We start from the raw sequence: 19,244 nt of genomic DNA, 5'->3' as shown, positions 1-19,244 counted from the left end.
GGTAAAGCTATGATTTAAAAACAATTGGCTTTCATCTCATAAGGCCTATTTATCTTTAAATTTTATTAAAAATTAGTTTTGATTTAAACTTACCTTTTAAAAAATTTTTAAAGGGTTACAAATTCCTTCAGTAGCAGAGGTAATATTCTTAAGGTTGAAGTAGTGTTGTTGTCTCTCTGTTTTGTGGAAAGTGCATTAATTACTTAGTGTTCTTTTTCCAAGCAGGAAAAATACAGACTCCAGGAATGCTAATCTCACATCTGACATACTTTGCAATAATCAGATGTACAATTAACAAAAGTTAGCACCCTCCAAAATGGTGAATGTTTACTACCTAAAGTTTGCACACTTAGATTTGGGATTGTTTGGAACATTTTCCCATTTTTGTTTGATACAGGCACAGTCTAGGGTGGAGGGTTCATATTAACTGGATGGAAGTAAGGTGGTCAGAAGATTAAACACAATGCTAACCTGAATTAAATAGAGAGTAAACATAACATTCAAAGATTTATCTGATTATTAGTTTTGAAAAGCAACTCATGTCATAGAAGTAGGGATATGAGTAACCTGGGCTCTGTTTTTTATTGTTTCTTTATGAATAGCTTATCTACTAAAACTCGCATTAGCAGCAACAACCTGGAAGCTGATTAAGCCATAAAATGGTAGGGAATTGATTGGGTTGAATGTATGAAATTCTCATATTGTGCCTACAAAAATAATTTCCATTTTAAAACTTTCCGTAGAGTTTCTTGAATGTTGTTTTTTTGTTTAAAAGTCATACTCTAGTTTTAGGCTAGATTGAAGAACCAGATTCTTTTGTTAAATTTTGAGAGTGAAATTTCCTACCTGGAATTTGACCTAACAACTAGGGCCATATTTCACCCTCATTATATACAGTTAATCCTTGAATAACATGGGTTTGAATTGTGTGGGTTCACTTATCTGCGGATTTTTTTCAATAGTAAATACTACAGTACTTACTATACTAGTTGGTTGAATCCTCAGATGCAGAACCGCAAATATAGAGGAATTGCGTATACGGAGGGCCAACCATAAGTTCTGTGCAGGTTTATGACTGTGCAGAGGGATGGTGCCCCTAACTCCTGCGGTTTTCAAGAATCAACTGCATTTCATAAGTGATGTTAAGTTGAAACCAGATTCAGACATTGTGAAAGTTCTAAGAAGTAGTCTCTTACTTCTTAGAGACTTCTACTTACTTCTTAGTAGACTTACTTCTTAGTCTCTTGCTGTTTTTCATTTTGGTTTATTGAAATAGAATGGTCTGATTACTGCGTGCAGATATTTCTAGAACAATGTTTTCATTTCTCATCTTTGGCATTATTAAACAAAAACAGACTTTCCAGTGGATGATCCTCAGTATTCATATACTGTACCTACAGTTTGTTTATTTTGTTAAAAGTAAATATACTTTCACCTTAAGTATCAGAGTGTATGTGTATATAAATATACAACAAATCTACATTCATAATATTAGAGTATAAAATGATACCTGAAAATGAACTAAATTTATATAGTTATTCAAGAAAATAAAGGTAATTGACTGGGATTTTACTTCAAAATTAAATTCCTTTATTTTGATTTTTTTTTCTTTGAAATTAGTTTCTATTACTGAATTTTACTAGTTTATGTTCTTTTGAATGAATTGGGCCTTTCTTTCTTTTTCCTGAGAGTGGTAGTGGCATGAGCGGATGAGGGTACCAAGGTTCTAGGTGCACACTGCACAGATCTAAACAAACCTTCTGTATCACAATCTGCTTAGGTGAATCTGTCTCTGTCATCAAGCACACTGATCCCGTCCCTGACCCACGGGCCGTCAATCAAGATAAGAAGAACATGCTCTTTTCTGTGAGTACTTTGTTTGGAAAAGACTTAGCCTATAAAGGGATGTTTTCAAAATGATGTGGATGATAACTGTGTGTAGTTTACAACCTGTGTTTAGAGAAAAGCAAATGTGGCAAACCATTAATAATTGGTGAGTCTGGGTGAAAATGGAATGGATGTTCATTGTACTACTTCAATTTTTCTGTTAAATTTTTTTGAAATAGAAAGTTGAGAAATTTATACTTTTCGTTTGTTTAGAACTTAAAGTGGTATTTCAAGTAGTGGGCTTTTGTGGGTTAGCATGGGACTCTAACCACCCCATAGTAAGTAAAAAAAGTAGAGCTACAATGAAAATAATGAAGCCCTGTTCTTCCAACATTTAGGAATTAAAATGGGGTGGGGGGAACCTTACACTTGATTGTATTGATCTTTGAATACTAGTGCTTAAGTGGAGGTCCTCAAGGACAGCCCATATGGTCCTGGTTGCCCTTCTTATTATGGGTGATAAAAGTAGGAGGGGTTGAGTTGTTGGAGCCAGAGGTGGAGAATGCTTAGGGTTGAGAGCTGTATGAAGTATGAAAAGTCAGGAACACAGAGGGGTTAAGCGCTGTCCCAGGCCAAAGCTAGTCTGCAAGCCAGGCTCAGTATTGTGAATAGAGATTCAAGGTGGCCGGTGTGGAGGGCTCTGGGGCAAGTAGGTACCATTCTGATTTCATGGAGAATCAAATCAGAGAGAGATGGACCACACTGCCTGCATGAGATATTGCTCATCATCAAAGTTAGATGGCTGGTTGCCACTGGAAGGCCCAGTAGAATGTGGTGAGAGAATCTTGGTGCCCTCTTGAAAATCCACACAAGTCTGAGTTTACTAGTCAGTATTTAAATTGGGTGTGGTGTTAGTCTTGTAACCATTTCTCTACTTCTGTCCTAGGGTACAAACATTGCTGCCGGCAAAGCCATGGGAGTGGTGGTGGCAACTGGAGTGAACACTGAAATTGGCAAGATCCGGGATGAAATGGTGGCCACGGAACAGGAGAGAACACCCCTCCAGCAGAAACTAGATGAGTTTGGGGAACAGCTGTCCAAAGTCATCTCCCTTATATGCATTGCAGTCTGGATCATAAACATTGGACACTTCAATGACCCAGTTCATGGAGGCTCCTGGATCAGAGGTGCTATTTACTACTTTAAAATTGCTGTGGCCCTGGCTGTAGCAGCCATTCCTGAAGGTCTGCCTGCTGTCATCACCACCTGTCTGGCTCTTGGAACTCGCAGAATGGCAAAGAAAAATGCCATTGTTCGAAGTCTCCCTTCCGTGGAAACCCTTGGTTGTACTTCTGTTATCTGCTCAGACAAGACTGGTACACTGACAACGAACCAGATGTCAGTCTGCAGGGTAAGTGGGAGTAGTTTCAGAATCTTTGCAGGTTATGGTTGTTGATTCATCCTAAGAATATGCCTTCGTGCCATCAAAACCTTCGATTTATTATTTTTTTAATTACTATGTTTTTTTATCAATGTATAGTTGTTTCACGATATTGTTAGTTTCTACTGTACAGCGAAGTGAAGTAGAGCTCCCTGTGTGATTTATTTTTTTATTTTATTTTTATTGAAGTACTGTTGGTTTACGGTGTTGTGTTAGTTTTGGGTATACAGCAAAGTGATTCAGTTATATATATAATTTTTAGATTCTTTCCCCTTAGAGGTTATTAGAAAATATTGAGTATAGTTCCCTGTGCTATACAGTAAGTCCTTGTTGGTTATCTGTTTTATATATAGTAGCAGGTATATGTTAATCCCAAACTCCTAATTTATCCCTCCTCCCCCTCCCCCTCCGGTAACCATAAGTTTGTTTTCTATGTCTCTGGGTCTATTTCTGTTTTGTAAATAAGTTCATTTGTGTCTTTTTTTTTTTTTTTAAGATTCCACATACAAGCGATATTATATTTGTCTTTCTCTGACTTACTTCACTTAGTATGATAATCTCTAGGTCCATCCATGTTGCTGCAAGTGACATTATTTTTTCCTTTTTTTAAAAATTTTTATTGGAGTATAGTCGATTTACAATGTGTTAGTTTCAGGTGTATAGCAAAGTGAATCAGTTACGCATATACATATACCTGCTTTTTTTTTTAGATTCTTTTCCCATATAGGCCATTACAGAGTACTGAATAGAGTTCCCTGTGTTATACAGCAGGTTCTTATTAGTGATCTATTTTATATATAGAAGTGTGTGTATGTCAATCCCAGTCTTCCATGTTATCCCCCCCACTGCTTGTCCCCTGGTAACCATAAGTTTGTTTTCTACATCCATAACTCTACTTCTGTTTTGTAAATAAGTTCATTTATACCCTTTTTTTTAGATTCCACATATAACAAGTGGCATTATTTTTATTCTTTTTTATGGCTGAGTAACATTCCATTGTATATCTATATACCACATTTCCTTATCCATTCATCTATCGATGGACAGATACTTAGGTTTCTTCCCATGTCTTCCTCCCTCCCTCCCTGCCTCCCTACCCCTCTTCCTTTCTTTGCTGTGCTGGGCCTCAGCTGCAGCATGTAAGATCTTTTTTTTAGTTGCAGCATGCAGACTTCTTTGTATGTGGGCTCTTAGTTGCGGCATGCGAACTCTTAGTTGTGGCATGCGTGCTGGATCCAGCTCCCCAACCAGGGATTGAACCTGGGCCCCCTGCATTGGGAGCGTGGAGTCCTACCCACTGGACCACCAGGGAAGTCCCTCTATGTCTTTTTTTCTTTTTTTCTTTTTTTCTTTTTTTTTTTTTTTGGCTGCGTTGGGTCTTCGTTGCTGCGCATGGGCTTTCTCTAGTTGCGGTGAGCAGGGACTACTCTTTGTTGCGGTGCGCAGGCTTCTTATTGCGGTGGTTTCTCTTGTTGCGGAGCACGGGTTCTAGGTGTACAGGCTTCAGTAGTTGCAGCATGCAGGCTCAGTACTTGTGGCCCGCAGGCTCTAGAGAGCAGGCTCAGTAGCTGTGGCACATGGACTTAGTTGCTCCACGGCATGTGGGATCTTCCCAGACCAGGGCTCGAACCCGTGTCCCCTGCATTGGCAGGTAGATTCTTAACCACTGCGCCACCAGGGAAGTCCCCCTCTGTGTCTTGACTATTGTAAATAGTGCTGCTATGAACACTGGGTGCATATATCTTTTCATCATTTCTGGATACATGCCCAGGAGTGGGATTGCTGGATCTTAAAACCTTTGATTTATAATTTGATACCTTTTTATGTGCTTTAAGCAAATTGGGTTGTATGTGTAGCTTGAGCCCAAGGGTAATTTCTTATACTCCAGAGGAATTAATCATTTAATTCCCAAAATTATTTCATGAAATAAAGGTTACTTACATGGCTGATATTTTGTACTGGGGAAATAACTGTAAGCAGTCTGTAAATGTGTTAGGTGACTGTGCTTACTTTATTTCCCTGTTCTTCTCCCTCTAAGTGTATGTACGTTAACACGAGCTTCAAAGGAAGAGTTCTATAAACCAGCTAGTTACCTGCCTACATAAAATTCTAATTGGTACTTCCTTAACACATTGAATGAGACATGTTTTCTTCTTGAAAAGTAAATAATTGCTTTAACTTGCTTCATTCTCTGTGTTCATCCTTCCTTTCTTAGGTTGTTTTGACCATCACTTGGGGATAAAATTAAAAACTTTAAACCTTCCCTTAGCAAAATAAGAACTAAAGAAATAATGTAATGGTACAGCTGAATGAAGTTCTTTCATGTAATTCAATTTCCCTAGGTTTTGTTTAAACAACTTTGAGGTGGGGGTATGAGAGAAACAGATGAGGGAAATTGAGATACAAACTTCCAGTTACAGAATAAGTGTGTCATGGGTATGAAATGTAGAGTGCAGGGAACACAGTCAATAATAATGTAATATCTTTGTATGGTGACAGATGAGAACTAGACTTATCATGATGATCATTTTGAAATGTGTAGAAGTATCGCATCACTATCCCATGCACCGGGAAGTTTTAGGTCAATTACACTTCAAAAACAAGCATAGGAAAAGAGATCAAATTTGTGATTATCAGAGGCGGAGGTGTGGGTGGGAGGGGGAGGAATTGGATGAAGGTGATCAAAAGGTACAAAGTTATAGGATAAATAAGTCTTAGGGAATGTAATGGTACAACATGATAAATATAATTAGCTGTACGTTATATATGAAAGTTGTCAAGAGAGTAAATCTTAAGAGTTCTCATCACAAGGAGAAAACTTTTTTATTTTGTATATATTAGATGATGTTCATTAAACTTACTGTGATAATCATTTCATGATGATCATAAGTCAGATCATTGTGCTGTATACCTTAAGCTTATACAGTGCTGTATGTCACTTATATCTCAGTAAAACTGGAAGGATAAATTAAATACAAAATTGACACACGCACACAAAAAAACTACTACTACTATGTACAAGTCAAAGTAATTTTCCAAAAGGTACACAGCTCATACAAATATTGAGTGGACACATGTCAAAGATTCTGTTTGGCTCATTAATTCAATGAGGGAGAATCAGTAAGATAGTAAAACTGGTTACAGGATCATGTGAGGAAGTGTGCTCAGTATTAGAATAGAATTGATGTGTGTTTGATTACAAAAACTGGTTAATATCCTATAGGGCAGTAAAACTAAGGTTATCTTTTATACAGGAGAAAAAGCCACAACTTCATAAAACATGAGCCCTTAATAATAGCACAGTGAAAGAATGTTAAATTTTTCCAAAACACTAAATCTTTGAGTGTGCTTGTTAAGTAATGCTTCTGAATGACATTGAAAGGACATGCCATCCTCCCCTTGGCCTTATCTCCAGGTTTTAGTTAATGTTTTTTTAGCACTGGAAATTGTTCTTGTTTTAATACAGTGAACCCTCTGAATCTTTTTCTTGCCAAATTTATAGTCATGGTATTTTTTTGATACACCGACCCTCAACTTTTTGTGTTGTCCAAAACCCAGATTTAGAGTGAATGGACAAGTGTTTAAAACACACTGGGGTGTTCTCTCAAGTGGTAACCTTCTAGCTTGTCTTGAGTTTCTTGAGTAGATGCAGGGTGTAACTGAGCTACCTAAGTTCTCTTTCCTTGGAACCAAAAAACGTTGGACGAATCTGCTAAAAGCTAGTTGTCCGCTAAAAGCTGATTGATTGGGGGAGAGAAAGGGAATTTCATTTTATCTGTTTGGTTTCCCCCAGGAAATTGTTTAAACTTAGACTGTAAGCTTTAATTCCTCAGAATAGTCCTTATATCCATGAAGGTAAAGCAGTGTGTGAAATTGTAATCTTTAAAAAATGGTAAGATTGTGGCAGCTTCAGACTTCAAACTAAGACTAAAACACAATCCATGATAAAAATGTTTTTGTTCTTACATTTTCCCTTAAATGATTTGATTTAAAATGTTCTATTAAAGAAATAGCTTCTTGGCTCTTTGTTCTGTTCTACATTTGGCGACAGAAAGCTGATGCTAATCAGTATTCTACAGGAGGTTTCTTGCAGTGGATTGCATAACTGCCCTTGACTTCGGGATACTTTCATCATGCAGTTTCTAAATGGTTTACTGGCTTGCAGTCTAAAATGCCCGTGTGCATTCAGATTTAGTTGGTGTGTGTTAGAATTCTGAATGTTTTAGAATATTTTGAACTCTGGTATAGACCCAAAGAGTTTCACTTTTATAAACAGTGTCATTAAAGAAATGGCATGGTGTATAGTAATAATAATGCCAACTTGCTTTGGTAAGGCTTAGTGCAGTTAATTTTCACATGTGACTTTATTTGAATCGTATGGTAATCCTGCTCAAGAGGTTAGAAAACTTAGGCTCTGAGAAGTTGTGACATGTCCGAGGGTCGCACAACTTTTAATAGAAAAGTAAACTTGAATTTTCTGATGGGAAACATTGGTAAACCTGGTTCTTTCTCTTCCACTTAATAATTGTGTAACTGTGAGCACATCATTTAACCTCTCTAGTCCTTTGTTTCCTCTTCTGTAAATGTCAGACGTCTTTGGAAAGAGCTTTGTGCCAAGCTTCCTTTTTTAGATGTTGTAACTGTTAGAAGTTGTAGGGATTGGTGATCTTGCTGCATGTGACCTTGGACATGAATCTTTTCCTCATTTGACACACCAGTTATATGTGTTTGAACTAACACCTTTTATCAGGAGTCATCACAGTTTTACTTGTATATTTTAATTTTTAAAAAAATCGTTTTGTCTTACTCATAGCTTTAGTTCAGTTCCAAGGTTGATTTAGTTCTGAGTGTACTTTTGAAATGAAGCTTTTGGAATTTAAAAGTATGTGCTATAATTGACGTATATACACTATCAAATGTAAAATGGATGGGTAGTGGGAAGCTGCTGCATAGCACAAGGAGATCAACTCCTTGCTTTGTGACGACCTAGAGGGATGGGATAAGGGAGGGTGGGAGGGAGGGGATATGGGGATATATGTATGCATATAGCCAATTCACTTTGTTGTACAGAAACTAATACAACATTGTAAAGCATTTATACTCCAATAAAGATGTGGGGGAAAAAAGTATGTGCTATAATAAGCAAATCTTATGAGGCAAAAGAAGTTATTTTAAAATAAAAATGAGCAGAGTCAGAATGCTCTGAAAAGATGTTTTTAAAGCATTACATGGCCCTTTTTTACTTTAGTTTAACATTTTAAAAATTCCTTATTGTAGAATGGTTTGATCATTCCAAACTGGACTTCTGAATTATAATTGGAAAACAAACCAAGAAAAAAAAGCCATCTTTAAGAAACTAGCTTATGTCACTTTATTATTCTGTAAAATTAAGAATTCTTTCCTAAGCCTGCTTCCATCTGTATTGTCTTGGTAGCGTCAGTTCATTCAGCTCTGCGGGCTCCTTACTGTGTGCACGTAGTTGTGCAACTTCATAGAAAATGAGCTGTTGCCACAATAAAAATAAGTAGGAAGAAGTAGAGAAGCAGTTTGTCTTACTTTACTTGGGGAGTTTTTATGCAACTCTGAAACGTGAGTTTATTCTTCCTAGGCTTTTACTGTTAGCTCTAAGACAGGAATACCTGTGTCACTTCCTCAGCCAGCCATTTGAAATTTGGAATTCTGAGCATTCCAAAGAGTACTGCTGAGTCTTGGAATTGACTGACCCAGAGTCCTCATAACTCAGATATCACGTGGGTTCTCTTCTGTGTCTGGTGCTGTTGCTGCTTGTTATTTATTTAGCTCCTCAGTGATGCTGTTTCTCAGACTGTTAGGTGGATGGGGGAGGCAGTCTTAATAGTGTCCAGCTGGAATAAGGGACAATATTCCTCATGCTGAGCTTCAATTAATCACTTTCATTAACATTTATACTTAAGTGAGAAAGGCCTTTTGTCTTAGCAAATGTTATATGTTTTTTCTAGCATATTTTTTATACCTTTTCAACACTTAGGCTTTTTTTTTTCTGTAGATGTTCATTCTGGACAAAGTTGACAGTGATACTTGTTCCCTTAATGAGTTTACCATAACTGGATCAACATATGCACCTATCGGAGAAATGTGAGTAATCCCTCCTTGTCTTTTAAAGGCTCCACTCTGGTAGTTTGGTGCTTGTATAGACTTGCAGTGTCTCTAAAATGTTCAGACAGTTTTCCTAATGTGGCTCATGTTTATCAGAGTAGTTCATTTTCTTTAAAAACAAAATTGATAATACATACTTTGGAAATTGAAATTGACATTACAGGTTGTATAAGCCAGTGACCCTTTTTCATCTTTTGAAGCCTAAATTTTCAAGTGGGGTTTCTGGTTTGGTTTGGTTTGGTTTTGGTTTTGGTTTTGGTTTGGTTTTTTGGTCACCCTACTCGGCTTGTGGGATCTTAGTTCCCTGACCAGGAATTGGACCCAGGGCCCTGGCAGTGAGAGCACCGAGTCCTAACCACTGGACCACCAGGGAATTCCTGTTTGTTTTTCATTGATACCAGTGGTGGAGGAATTTCATTAACTAAGAATTCCTGGTCTTTACTGATTGACTGCTGATACCAGAGACATATTCTGTCTCCAGCATCAGATTTCTTTTGAATGCTTGCCAGTCCGTTGTCCACAAAATTCTATTTATTAGTAAATAATTAAATAAAAATCAATAGAGATGACCACAGTGTGTTCTAAGAGTTACTTTTTCTTTTGACAGACATAAAGATGACAAACCAGTGAATTGTCATCAGTATGATGGTCTTGTGGAATTGGCAACAATTTGTGCTCTCTGTAATGACTCTGCTTTGGATTACAATGAGGTAAGCCTCCTCACAAATGAGGAACTAGACCTGGCTGTTCCTAGTTCAAGGGTGCGGTGGGTGGAATGAAAATCCAGCCTTCCTTCCTCCCTTTTTGAAAGTATGGGTTCCTGGTTTTATTTTCCCTTTCCATTAAGAGCCTATCTCTATCAGAGCCAGCATGACCTATCCAAAGGAAGCTGGAAGCCTTTCATATATTCTCTGTGACTGAGCATTACAGTTACTTAACTAGGAGTTAAGTAGTTACTTAACTAGCATACATGATGTTCTCTTCTGTGTATAGCTTAGTTACTATAAATGATTAAAAGCAGGATACTTTTTCCTGAAAGTATAGGGTATTGATCTTGCTTTTTAAGATGGGTAACATTATGTCCTAGAGGACAGGCTAAGGCTTAGAAGGTTGTTTTGATGATGATGATGATGATGATATAATATAAAATTTAACCAACAGAAAACCTTTTTTTCCTCCTTTTTAAATTTTAAACAGTGAGATAAATTCTTTGGTTTCTAAAGGCAAGCCAGTCCCCAACAGAAACAGAATATAAACTCTGTAGAATGATAAATAATGACAAGGACTTACAGATACTGTTTGAAAGCTCCCTATGTTTGAATTAATACTGTGAATATTGGCTTCTTATGGTTAAGGGAGATGAAAGACCTAATTATTAGAAAAAGATAAAATGCACACCTATGCTTTGAGTTTATTTTTAATTATCTGGATCATATGCTCCAGAATAGGATAAAAATGACCCAAAGAATAATGGTACAATGGGCAAGAGATTATCCACCTATGGAAAAAGTCTTTATTAAAGAAAATTTACTACTTTTCCCTTTTTGTAATTTGTATGCTTTTAACTACTACAGGCGAAGGGTGTGTATGAAAAAGTCGGAGAAGCTACAGAGACTGCTCTCACTTGCCTGGTAGAGAAGATGAATGTATTTGATACTGAATTGAAGGGTCTTTCTAAAATAGAACGAGCAAATGCCTGCAATTCGGTCAGTATTTGAACTTAGTGTTTTATTCATGCTGCCCATCACTCAGACCATATATTCTTAGTCTGCTCACTCTCTTACTCTCTTAGATAACTTAGTGTATACCTTATTTCCTCAAACTTATAATATCTCCTTCCCCAAACTCACTATAAGGTAAAATGGTCTGGCCATTTGACCACGAAAATAAAAGTAATCAATGGATAATTTCCACATGCAGCCTCTGTGCCCATAAGGTCTGCCGTCTCCCCCGGTGCTGTGAAATGGACTCTTCTTGCTCCCAGCAAAACCCAGCTGCTCCTTGTCTAGTGAGCCCCAACATCTTTCCTGCTTATCAATCTCCCATCTCTACTGGATCTTCATTAGAGAAATAATAGTATGTTTTTTATCTAAAAACTTTCTTTTGCCTTAAGCACCCTGCTTCTTTTCCTTCACAGTGAAATTTCTCAAAAGAGCTATTTTTATGTATTGTTTCATTCTTCCCATTTTCTTGAATCCACTCCAGTCAAGCTTTTGCCTCCTCCTAGTCTATCAAAACCTCTTGTCCAAGTTGCCCATGACCTTGTGCTAAATGGTCCAATTGTTTATGCATGTGTACTACTAACACATTTAAAGTACACGAAGCAAGGACTTCCCTGGTGGCGCAGTGGTTAAGAATCCTCCTGCCAGTGCAGGGGACATGGGTTTGAGCCCTGGCCCAGGAAGATCCCACATGCTGTGGAGCAACTAAGCCCATGCACCACAACTGCTGAAGCCCGTGTGCCTGAAGCCCGCGTGCCTAAAGCCCTTGCTCCGCAACTAGAGAAGCCACCACAGTGAGAAACCCATGCACCACAATGAAGAGCTCGCCACAACTAGAGAAGGCCCACGCACAGCAACAAAGACCCAACACAGTCAAAGATAAATAAAAAATTTTTAAAGTACACGAAGCGGGCTTCCCTTGTGGCGCAGTGGTTGGGAGTCTGCCTGCCGATGCAGGGGACACGGGTTTGTGCCCCGGTTCAGGAAGATCCTACGTGCCGTGGAGCAGCTGGGCCCGTGGACTGTGGCCGCTGAGCCTGTGCTCCGCAACGGGAGAGGCCACAGCAGTGAGAGGCCCGCGTACCGCAAAAAAAAAAAAAAAAAAAAAGTACATGAAGCAAAAGTTGACAGAAATAAAAGGGAAAGTAGATGAATTCACAGTGAGTTGGAGATTTTAACACATCTATCTCAAAAATTGACAGAACAAGCAGTTGAAAAATCAGGATATGGAAAGACACTGTAAATATACTCAATCCAACACTTATTTCTATTGTGCTTTTTTTTAAATTTATTTTTATATCTATTTTTGGCTGTTGGGTCTTTGTTGCTGCACGTGGGGGTTGTTCTTTGTTGTGGTGTGTGGGCTTCTCATTGAGGTGGCTTCACTTGTTGCAGAGCATGGGCTCTAGGCATGCGGGCTCAGTAGTTGTGGCTCACAGGCTCTAGGCATGTGGGCTCAGTAGTTGTGGCGCATGGGCTTAGTTGCTCCACAGCATGTGGGATCTTCCCAGACCAGGGCTCGAACCCATGTCCCCTTGCTTTAGCAGGTGGATTCTTAACCACTGTGCCCCCAGGGAAGGTCCCTATCGTGCTACTTCTAATATGCTTTTCAAATGCATAAGGAACATTCACCAGAATAGACCATATTACTGGTCCATGAAGCAAGACTCAACAAATTACAAAGGATTGAAATACAGCTGGTTGCTGACTGTGAAAGAATTAAACTAGAAATTGATAACAAAAAGATAAATAAGCTTCCATCTGAAGAAAGTAGAAAACCAGCAAATTAAATACAAGTAGAAGGGAAATAGCAAAGACAAGATCAGAAAGCTATTCTGAACAGTTTTTACGGCGTAGAAGAAATCAACAAGTCCTTTCAGTAACACAGCTTTCTAAGCTGACACAGAAAAATGGAATAATCCTTTGTCTGTTACATTAATTGAATCTGTAATTAAAATCTACCCCACAAAAATTCCTCAGGCCCAATTCTGTATAATGCTAAAGAAATGCCAGTTTGGGGGAGTTCCCTGGCAGTCCAGTGGTTAGGACTTGGTGCTTTCACTGCAAGCTGTTCAGCATGGCCACAAAAAAACAAAAAAGGGCAGAAAATGAAACCCTTATCATCTCATTTGATGAGGCCAGCATAACCCTGATACCAAAACCTGACATGGATGCAACAAGAAAAGGAAGTTATAAGCTAGTATTCTTCATAATATATCAATAGAAGTAGAGATTCTCAGCACAGCATTAGCAGATTGAGTCTAGTAATATATCGAAACTTTGACATGTTACATTTGAGCAGAATTACCACAACTACAAGGCTAGCTTGACATTTAAAGCTCAGTGAGGTGGCCGTGTTGCAGGGTGCAGGCGTGTCTGCCTTAGACACTAGACAAATCTGTGGCTCCTCAGCTGCCTTCCCCCTGCCTGTCGGAGCCCCAGAGCCTGGGTTTCTTGGGCTGAACAAAGTGGCAGGCAGGATGGACCAGTCTGTTGAGGACACCCAGGTGCTGGAGGCTGACCAGATGGCCAGTGTCTGTCAGCCTCTGCTGCAGGTGGTTTTACTCAGGTCTAGCTGTACCAAGTGTTCGAGGACACAGAATCCACTGACAGTTTACTGCAGGACAGATCCAGCCTTTGTCCTAGACAGAGTGGTGAATGGTTGCTTAGATGAGAAGCAGCGTAAGCAGTGTGCAAACAAGATGTTATAACACACGAAGGTCAGAGTAACAGGCAGCGATACGTACAAGTGGAACGAGAGGAAGAGAAGAAGCATAGTGCCAAGAAGCGAGCTAAGGAAGCTCAGAAATGGGAACTGCAGAAGCCGGAGAAGACGGGTTGAAGGGACTGTGATGCCGAGCAGGAGCAGAAGGTACCTAAGAAGGAAGCAGGTCAGGCCCCAGAGTCTCCATCTGGGCCCACCCCCACAAGCCACCACCCTGGAAACACACCTGCCCCTCTGCACCAGGGACAACAACATCTTCGTGCAGTGCAGGGTGGTGTAGCCAGGAGATCGTACGGTGGGTCCTCCAGACCTATTCCCAGTACCTGCTGCCTCCCAGCCTTGGCACTTAGATTTCTTTGGAATTGGGTTCTGCCACACATAATCTCTTAGTACCTGTCATCTCCAAATGGCTGCCAGTTAGTGCTTGAGGCTCCTCTTTGTAGCACTTCTTTGATTTGTAGTCAGGGTTTCCTGGTAGATAGAATAAGGAGAAATGGAAAGTTAAAAATATAGCCTTTCCTAGTTATACAAAAGCAAGACTCATTTCTACTAAATGGTCAGCTGTCACTACATTTCCTTTCATCCTTCCCTGGATATCCAGGGCAGATTAGGAGGCAGTGTGTTTTGGGGGAGTAGGGTGGCACCACACGGCACAGGCAGCCTAAGGTGGGCGACAGTGTGAGGCAGAACTGGACTTCTGCTCTGGCACTCTGTTTCCTTTACATTGTTTTGCCTCCTTTATACTATCGCGAGAAATCAAAACTCGCACCGGCATGGAGGATGTCTCAGCTGAAGTATAGTCGCCCTATTTGTGCTTCACAACTAACAGTCTCACTGCCATGAGGATCTTGGGCAGCTCCTATGGCATCCTGCCCCGATTTACATGGTTTCCATGAAACAGACATCCAGGCCCTTTGTTTCTGTTATAGGGAATTCACCCCAATTGTCATTAAGTAGGGGACCAATCCTTGCAAAGCCACATTGTCTGACAGCTCTATTATTGGTGTGACTAAACCCTTGAGAAGCAACCCGAAGATTTAGCTTCACAGGGACTGAGATTTAGAATTACATGATTCTAGACCTGTAACTGCTCAACGAAGGGAAACAAGTAGCAGCATGGAACTTAAAAAAGTGGTACGTTAATTGTAATGACCACTGCAAATAAGGGCAGGAGTGTCCATTCTGTAAGAGTCTGCGGTCTAAGTATTTTCTTGCTCTGTGTCCTCCTTTGCCTCATTTTTTGCCACAGCAGCTGAGTGAAGGGATCAGAAATGACTGTCATGGTGCTCACTCACTGAAAATTCCCAGAAATGAACTTTTGCCTGCTCCTCCCGCCCCCGAAAGCAAGAACCTTTCATAGTACAGAGGTGAATAGAGCAGAACCAGCTTTTTAAGGCCTAGTGGCCCATTTGGATAGGACTGTTGATCTTCACAGCCCTGATACTGGAAGCAATGGCTTTGTTCTTCTCTCCCCTTAGGATGTGTCTGGCGCCGAGGTCCACACCTCACTCAGAATCACTACCCATTCTTTCAGTCTTTCTAGAGTCATTGGTACAAATGCTTAATGGAAACTAAATACATAAGTAATAGATCAGTCAAATAATACAGAATTCATAGTGATTGCCTTTTTGTTGCTTGGGGCAACTCTTGCTGAGAGGATGGCTTCAGCCCACTTGTAATTGCCTACACTGGATGCTGAGGTTCTTTGGGATTTCTAGTTATTATTAAATACTTGTCTGAATTAGGGAGAAATCAGTGTAATTCACCACATAATTGAGTAAAGGCAAAAAACCGTAAGATCATTTAAATAGATGCAGAAAAGGCATCTGATGAAATTTAATCTCAGTTCATGATAAAAACTCAACAAACTTATCTTCAAGTTGATGGTGTATTTACACAAAATTAACATATCTAATGGCAAAAGAAGAATTTCTACTTTCAACATTTCTATTCAGTGTTGTACTGGCAGTCCTAGTTCATGCAGTAAGGCAAGAAAAATCAAAGATATAAAAATTGGGAAGGATAAAGTATGTTTATTTTGTAGGTAACATGATTGTATTACATAGACAGTCCAAATCTGAATCTGAAGGTTAATTCTCAGTCTTCGTTTTACCTGAGCTGTCAGTTTATCCTGTCTCTCCCTCCTTGAAAGTCCTTCACTTCACTCGTTCTCCTCCCTCCCCGACCCCCTGTCCCCTGCCATCTCCTTGGCTGCATCTTCCACATCCCACCAGAGGTGAAGAGGTTCCAGGGCCCAGTCCTCGGCCTTTTCTGTTTGCAGTTACTCCCTTGAACTCCTCTCACCTCATGACTTCAAATACTGTCCATGTGCTGACATCTAATATAGTACCCACTAGCTATCTAAAGCTATTTAGAATATTTAAGTGGTGTTCCTTGCCCCTGCTTCAGCTAATACTTAACTACCAGAGCTCGAAACCCTCCATTGTCTTCCTGTTTCACATGTTACAAAAGCCAGATGCCTTACATTGACTTTTAAGATCCTACAACCTGCTTCTGCCACTCCTGCCATTAACCTCTCACTTCTTTTTTGCAAACTCTGTTCCAGCCATGTTGGCCTGGAGGCACCTTGAACGTGCCAGGTCACGTCAGCCTGTGCACGTCTGTTCTCTCTGCCACACTCACATCTTTCACGTTTTTACTCAAATACTGTCTTCTCAATACTTTATGTAAAAGCGCAGTCATACATAATTTTCTCTCTTCCCTGCTTATTTTTAAATATTCTTCTCCGTAGCACTTATAATCTACTTTCACATTCTAGTGTGTCTTTCCCAAACTAGAGGGTAAGTTTTATGAGGGTGAGAACTTGGTTTGTCTGTTGCTGTATCCCCATTGCCTTTCACATAATAGGTACTTAGTGAGTGAGTGTTTAACAAATCAAAAATGTGCAGAAATTGCCATCCAACAATATTCCATATATGTTCTCTTTATAGGTCATTAAACAGTTGATGAAAAAAGAATTTACTCTAGAGTTTTCACGCGATAGAAAATCGATGTCGGTTTACTGTACACCAAACAAACCAAGCCGGACATCGATGAGCAAAATGTTTGTGAAGGCAAGTACAACAGATTGCAGTTGAGATGTTCTTACCAGGATTGGAATCCTGGGTGAGCTAATAAATAAAATTGTTGATATAAATCTGTAACATTTCTAGGGTGCCCCCGAAGGTGTCATTGACAGGTGTACCCACATTCGAGTTGGAAGTACTAAAGTCCCCATGACTCCTGGAGTCAAACAGAAGATCATGTCTGTCATTCGGGAATGGGGCAGCGGCAGCGACACACTGCGATGCCTGGCTCTGGCCACTCACGACAACCCACTGAGGAGAGAAGAAATGAACCTGGAGGACTCTGCCAACTTTATTAAATATGAGGTTAGCTAATGAAAAGCTTCCTTGCCCACATCCGGCACATTCATTGTGTTCAGACAGCACTCCTTCAATAGAAGGTCAAACGAGTCTTGCTTTTGCCGAGAAAAGGGTGCGGTTATTTGTTTTTCTTCAGGCCAAATGTATTTATTACCTTTATAATTTAAATTGCTGCTTCAAACATACACAGTTAACAACTTAATACAGGCCTATTACTTTCAAAGTAGAATCATCAAGGCTAAAAACCTATTTTGCAGCTCTCATGTAAATTTAAGATATTTTAAAAATTGAGGCTATTTTTAAAACAGTTAGTTACTAAAGGTCAAATTGTCTAAGTGGAGAGATTCCATCTACTTTTCTGCTTACGGAATACTTTCATATCAAGTATGTGACTTCCTGAAGCCTTGAACAGGGAACAAATTTGGGTAGTATGGGCAACTAATTGGCCACTATCAAAATGTTTTTATTCCTCGGTATATTTTTTCCCTCATTTCAGAATATTATTATGAAAGCTAAAGAATTTGGTAACAAGAATGTAGTGATTTTTTTGTTTCTGACTTATTGGAATTAATACTGTTCTTCATTGGATTTATATCAATGGTGTGAATTCTATCATAAGAAAATGCAGAAACCTTTGCTGTCCACACTGGGGGGAAAACCAGAATTTCCTGTTTTGACATAAGGTGATTCTTTAACTCTAGACCAATCTGACTTTTGTTGGCTGTGTGGGCATGCTGGACCCTCCAAGAATTGAAGTGGCCTCCTCTGTGAAGCTGTGTCGGCAGGCAGGCATCCGGGTCATCATGATCACCGGTGACAACAAGGGCACCGCTGTGGCCATCTGCCGGCGCATTGGCATCTTCAGGCAGGACGAGGATGTGACATCAAAGGCCTTCACGGGTCGGGAGTTTGATGAGCTCAGTCCTTCAGCCCAAAGAGAAGCCTGCTTGAATGCCCGCTGTTTTGCTCGAGTTGAACCTTCCCACAAGTCTAAAATTGTAGAGTTTCTTCAGTCTTTTGATGAGATTACAGCCATGGTGAGTGTCTTTATACATGTACAGGTAACAGACTGCACAGACACAGCAGATTCTAATTCTGACCATTAAATTTTTAGTAATAGCTCCCATATTTGGAAATTCTTCATTTTTGTCATGATCTGGGGCTGTTTATCAAGGATTCTGTTGACCAGTAGTTGGCATGCTGTATGTTGCATGCATGGAAGATTCTGGAGAAGTTTAAGACCTGGAAGTCTGAATCAGTCACAGGGGAAATATTTGGTGATATCTTTTTTAATCTTTGTTGTGGTTAAAATATACATGTTTGTATCTCACGTTTCTAAAAGCTGATTCAGGACATAATCCACACTCTGTCACCCAGTTTTGGATAACCTTACCTGAGATGAGATGTACTGGTGATGTGTTCTCTTAAGAGCTACCTGTTGATGAAGCATTTCCCATATTCTTCCTCGCATCTGATTTTTTCACTGACATGTTAACATTGTGTCATATTTGTTTTCTGCTGCTTATCTGTGAAACTTCACACTCTAAAAAACAATTCTGTTGATTGAAACCAGTTATTATAGTTGTCTTCCTCCCTTCCTCTTTCCTCCCCCTTCCCTTCTCTCTCCCAGAGGAAAGCACCATTCTGAATTCAGTACTGGGTGTTTACTACAGAAAACATACATGGGAATGATAGTTTTGTATCTGTAGACAATATTTAAGTGTTTTTGCCCTTTTTTGGTCTTTATATATATTATATATTATAGTTTACATATTTTTGAAGTCTGCCTTTATTCTACTTGAGATTTATCCATGTGGATACAAGTATTTTGTCTTGACTGCCATATTGTGTTTTGTTTGGTAAAAAAATAATACAGATAATTTGAAGTCCCCTTTGTCCCACTTCCCTCTGAAGTGTCACCTATTATAGCTCGTTTGGCAATTTTACATTTCCCAGGTGAAATGTGTTTTATGACACCAACTTACAAAAACGAAAACTTTTCCAGAGAA

The 19,244-nt window shown here is 39.5% G+C and overlaps 1 protein-coding gene across 4 annotated transcripts in view; it reads left to right on the top strand.

The window, feature by feature from the left end:
- ATP2A2 (ATPase sarcoplasmic/endoplasmic reticulum Ca2+ transporting 2) overlaps positions 1 to 19,244 on the top strand; it is a 61,409-nt gene that overhangs the window by 33,494 nt on the left and 8,671 nt on the right. For all 4 annotated transcript variants that reach the window (XM_065889701.1, XM_065889699.1, XM_065889698.1 and 1 more), the window contains 8 exons: positions 1,781 to 1,866; positions 2,774 to 3,238; positions 9,294 to 9,382; positions 10,011 to 10,113; positions 10,978 to 11,109; positions 16,801 to 16,923; positions 17,023 to 17,241; positions 17,937 to 18,272. In XM_065889701.1, coding sequence (XP_065745773.1) covers positions 1,781 to 1,866; positions 2,774 to 3,238; positions 9,294 to 9,382; positions 10,011 to 10,113; positions 10,978 to 11,109; positions 16,801 to 16,923; positions 17,023 to 17,241; positions 17,937 to 18,272 — 1,553 coding nt within the window. The remainder of the gene's footprint in view (positions 1 to 1,780; positions 1,867 to 2,773; positions 3,239 to 9,293; positions 9,383 to 10,010; positions 10,114 to 10,977; positions 11,110 to 16,800; positions 16,924 to 17,022; positions 17,242 to 17,936; positions 18,273 to 19,244) is intronic.

The sequence above is a fragment of the Phocoena phocoena genome, chromosome 13 (genome assembly GCF_963924675.1).
Source record: "Phocoena phocoena chromosome 13, mPhoPho1.1, whole genome shotgun sequence".
Classification (NCBI taxonomy): domain Eukaryota; kingdom Metazoa; phylum Chordata; class Mammalia; order Artiodactyla; family Phocoenidae; genus Phocoena; species Phocoena phocoena.
Note: the sequence above shows the minus strand (reverse complement) of the source record. Positions and strands in the feature narration are given on the sequence as shown.